The sequence below is a fragment of the Papaver somniferum genome, chromosome 1 (assembly GCF_003573695.1).
Source record: "Papaver somniferum cultivar HN1 chromosome 1, ASM357369v1, whole genome shotgun sequence".
NCBI lineage: Eukaryota > Viridiplantae > Streptophyta > Magnoliopsida > Ranunculales > Papaveraceae > Papaver > Papaver somniferum.
The window spans coordinates 12,594,291-12,599,321 of NC_039358.1; the positions used below are offsets into that span (position 1 = coordinate 12,594,291).

General features: G+C 36.0%; 1 protein-coding gene across 2 annotated transcripts; it reads right to left on the reverse strand.

Moving 5' to 3' along the window:
- Positions 1-590: 590 nt before the first annotated feature.
- LOC113326088 (F-box protein At3g07870-like) lies at positions 591-3,817 on the reverse strand. 2 transcript variants are annotated; one of them, XM_026573892.1, is made up of 2 exons: positions 2,604-3,817; positions 591-709 (listed from the first exon to the last, which is right to left on the reverse strand). In XM_026573892.1, the coding sequence occupies exon 1, from the start codon at positions 3,738-3,740 to the stop codon at positions 2,697-2,699; it is 1,044 nt and encodes a 347-aa protein (XP_026429677.1). In that variant the 5' UTR covers positions 3,741-3,817; the 3' UTR covers positions 591-709; positions 2,604-2,696. The 2 variants fall into 2 exon arrangements, with proteins under 2 accessions (XP_026429677.1, XP_026429676.1); XM_026573891.1 differs by lacking the exon at positions 591-709 and adding an exon at positions 749-862.
- Positions 3,818-5,031: the final 1,214 nt, after the last annotated feature.

Consider the following 5,031-nt stretch of genomic DNA (forward strand, 5'->3'; position numbering starts at 1 on the left):
TGTCCTCGCTCTTAAGAGTCTTGGCATTCATGACTTGTTGCATTTCGACTTCATGGACCCACGGCCGACCGAATCATTACTGAAAGCTTTGGAGTCTTTATTTGACCTCAATGCACTGAACAATGTAGGAGAGCTGACTAAAGTGGGAAGAAGGATGGCAGAGATTCCTCTTGATCCTATGTTATCTAAAATGATAGTTGCTTCAGAAAAACATAATTGTGATCAGCAAAGACGGAGTTCCGATGAACAGATAATATGAAACCTCGACAGGAAAAACATATGTTAAATTTGTCCTGATCATAGACAAATTTGGCCAGCATCTTATAGATTGTTAACTATTTTATCATGCTCTGCAGGACTGCTCTTTGCCTCACAGCAACATCACTAGCAGCAAATGATAAAACTCATGACAACTAATTTTGAAACCAGCGTTGGTTACTAAAAATCAAGTTATACAAAGTCAAGAGCAAGCTCCAAGTTGCAATTCTGTTGTTTTTACCTATTGATACATAACATGTGAGATACAATTTCCAACCTACACAGACATCTACAAATTCACGGGTCAAGGGCACTCTCCAAGTTGCAACCCTGTGGGTTTACCTATTGATACAGATGAGACACAGTTTGCAACCTAAACAGACAACTACAAAAACCAACTGTGTGTAAGAGTAACGATAAGACTTTTGTCCACCATGTTCTGCAGGTCCTCCTATCAAGTTATCCAGGAAAACAGCTTGTAAAGAAATGAGCCATGTATACCTTAATAAAGATCAAAAACCATTTACACCTATGGAAGGTTGAATCTCGGTATTTGATTGAAATGAATCTCAAATAGTCTCTCCATATCAGTCCAAACAGTACCCTGAATTAAGACAGGTTTAACAACTCATAACAGTACAACAATTCACAAAACGGCACCTTTGGATTTATATATAAAATATGTATGCATAACATCTAGCCTATCCTATTTCATATCTCTTTACCAGAAAAGTCAAATGGCTTTACTGGCAAATGTCATGATTTCTAACCAAATACTTTCTTCTGATCTTTAATTGAAAAAAAAAATAAAAAAAAAACGTTTTTATCAAGAACGAAGATAAGATTCAAGTGGGTATTCGAAGAGATGAATCTATGAAAATTTCTGAAATCACTAATTTGAATGTTGAAAGTTTGTACAGAATGACGATGCCGCGTTCTAGTAGCTTGTTAAAAATTTGGGTGCATAAGGGACCGTTTGGAAGAGCAGAGGTTGAAACTATCATTTGCTCCATCAAATGGCCGATAAAGAAAATTAATAAGGACGGCAACTATTCCAAAACTAGTAGTTCAAACTTCAGAGAGCAATCACGTATTTGTTTTTAATAATACAAAGAATTAATTAGCTGAACTCAGTAGCCTGGCATATCTAGAGACCACATAGATTCCATAGTACTACCATATATGCTACTTTTCTATAATTTTTCCTTGCATCTACTTATCCAATTCTGTTTGCATAAGCAAATTGAGTTTACTAAAGTCTGCAACAGATCCTCCACTGCATTAAGTTCAAGGTAACAAAAACATGTAAAATTAACATAAACACATACTGTTTACTCTTACGGCGTGACTTAGACATCTTACTTAGCTCAACAAGGGTTTTAAACATCGACCCAACTCGGTGACAACTACCAAGGTGGTTTCGTCTAAGCTATTATTGAAGTTGGAATACTAGGTTTCGTCCTGCATTATACGCTAATAGCCAACAAGCCTAAAGTATTGTATGTAGTCATGCAAGGCAGGTGTTTCATTTTGAGCTAGATTCCTTTAAACAACACTACTAAAAGATGCCTGTCAGATAATCACAACCATACGCAGTCCAAATAAGACCAAACAAGTACACATACAATCTTGATGCACCATTAAAGAACTTGCTGAATGTTAGATACACATATTGCAGCATATGAAATTATAAAAGTATAAACAAATTCTGTGAATATCCCGATTGGTATGGTGAAATTATCCAATCACAAGAGATAGCTAAAGTACTCCCTGGCAAAAGAATTTGCCTCACAGATACTTATGCAGGCAGAGTGAAGTGAATCATGCTTGAAATATCAAAAAGCTAATCTAAAACTAATACCTACCTCAGCAGTATTACACAAACCGAGCATGTCTACGGAATAAAGTTTATTTCCAAGAATATTCGGTCTTTCTTAAAATGGCAAAACCCCGTTTGCATAACATAGCAAGGTTCTGCCTACTAGTCTTTGTTATTCTTATGACATTCACTGACAAATAGAAGAAAAAAAATCCCTTTCACAATTCAAATAGTTGTTTTAGTTTATGATCATTTTTATTTCTAGATTCAGCAGCAAAATCACACAGTAAATCTCAAAAGGACACATTCTAAGAAGTAGCATTAAGAAGTAGGATCCCAATAAATTTCCTCAAGCCACTGAGAAGAAAGCTCACAGTTTTCACGTTTTTTCGTGCATATACTTCAACATTAATTTAGTAGACAAAATTAATCTAGCATAATAATATATCAACTTAGTATATTCAAAATCTAACAGAACTGCAAGTTTTCAATTCGGATCTGTTCAGAAAATCTAAATGAAACTTACCAGTTCATCTGCCTGGAGATATCCTTCTTCTCTTCTCTTCCTTTGGTTAATTATCACTGCTTTGTGTCTTCCTGCTAGATCTTGCTCTTTCACCTAATCCATTAGTTCTGTATCTTCTTCTCCTAACGCTTTCAATGACACTAAGGTATTCTTGTGAAGTACTAAAACTCTAAAACCCTTACCAAAATTCACAAGCATCCTGGAAGGCGAAGCTTTTGGAGTGTAACGATAGACATTTCCATCATGAAGATTGTAGCCCAAAAGCCCACCACTCTTCGTCAAGGTGATCGGTTCGAGGTTGATATGACTAAACTCTTTACTCCAAATCACATCCTGAGCATTTTCGTTCTTCTTTAAAACCCATAAAGAACCTCCATCTTCTTCATAATTTGCACATAAAAAATTGCCTACTGCCACTAGATTCGGTTCCCCAGCTCGTGGTGATGGAATTATGCGGAGCTCTTCAACAGCCAAATCGAAGGCCAGAATGGTTCCTTCCTCAATGTCCGCCCAATAAATAGCTCCATTCGCAAATTCACCAGGTTGTGAGACATAACTCATATTAATTTCTATATTTCCCAAATTTCTCCACCCAATGCCACTGCCAAGAATGTATACTTGAACAGTTCCATATTTCCATTCTCCTCCTCTGCGATTATTACATATGCTAACAACCTTGTACTCATTGGTTGAAGGAACATAACCAAATCCAGTTAACATGTATCTTACTTCAACTTCTGGAAGGGCGACATATTCTCTAGTAATGGGATTACAGATATAAGCAGGACTATAATGATCCTTAAACCATTCAAAGAAACAAATTAAGCCATTACAGGAACCAAGGATGCAACAATCCTCAAATTTAGGACTTAAATTGATCCTTGTTTTTCTACTGAAACGGTTTAAACTCTCATCATACTCGGTATAAGAAAACGGAAATTGACTCCATGATATGAAACTCAACTTACCAGAATCAAAATCGTTGAGATGATCCAAATGCTTATGTGAGAAGGATGGATGTCGAATAACATTTCTAAATGGTTTTGATACCAATTTGCATTCTAAAATAGACTCAGTGGGTGAACGAGATAAGATATCTAAGACAATATCTGATGGGAGCATGTTAAATTTACCCATTGAAACCCTTGGTGCGATTTGAAGAAGAGAGAGTTAGGTTTCAAGGAGGAAGAAGGGTTTGGTTGGGACTTGGGAGACTCGAGAGTGATTGAGAAATGATTCAAATGAACGGGTCCAAACCCAAAACCGTTTTTTCCAAAAAAAAAAAACTAATCCTATTTTTTTAAAAACGTGTTTTGAGGCATATTGATTTTTTTGAGTCATACTTATTCATTACCCCAACTATAGTAGGTTTATAAGGGGTGTCTAAATGGTAGTGTAATTACCTATATATCCTTAGACATTTAAACTATTAAAGTGACCTTACCCTTAAAAACCTAAAATCAAAAAACAAATCACATTTGAACGTAAACTTATTCTCTTCTTCTCTAGATTTAAAATTAAAAATTGAAATCCACATTTTTTTCATTGCCATAATTACGATTCATGAAAATTTGATCATCTATTAAACATAGATATAAGATAACTCGCATAAAGAAAAAATCACTAGGTAGGCGTTCAAATTCTTCTGCTAATCCGTTAATTGAAGAACAAAAAGAAATTGAGGTGTTGAAACTGAAATTCAACCAAGTGAAGAACAGTTCGGCTTATAATTGAGATGAATTAGCATCTGAACCTCACTCTGTTCGTCACCTCGAAGGTGATTAAGAACAGTTCGGCTGGTACGTTTATCCCAATTATCAGCCGAACCTAGTTTAATATATTTAGCGAACTACAGGTTCGTCTGATTCGATAATATGAAAATAGAGCCGAACCATACAATAAGGTAAACGATTATTTTTCTCAGGTTCGGATGATTCGAAAATCTATTTGTATTAGCCGAACCTTATGACTACAAAGAATAAACTTAAGGTTCGGCTATCTATTAGACGAGTTCGAATGAGCCGAACCATAAACAAAAATTCAAATACCTGGATTCCGCTTTAAATTTATAAGCCTGTTTGAGGGTGAAAACAGTTTCTGCTGATTTCGGTAATTTCGAGTGTGTGGGTGAGAAACGAGTCTAAACCCTAAACAATGTACTGCAAAGGAGTACTTTGATTCGAGAGATCAATCTGTACAAATCCGGCCTAAACCAAGAAATGGCCGTTCCAGACTTGCTTCGATCACAAAGTGAAGGAGAAGGGTTAGTCTAGGGAGGGAAGCGAAGAGAGTGTTGAGACCAGAATAGTTGATTCGGGAAGAGTAGTTGTTTGACGACTTGTATCAGAAAGTGGAAAGCTAACAGATGAGAAAGATAACAAGTGATTTCTGAGTGTTGTATTCTCCTGAACAAAACTTGTTCTTTGGT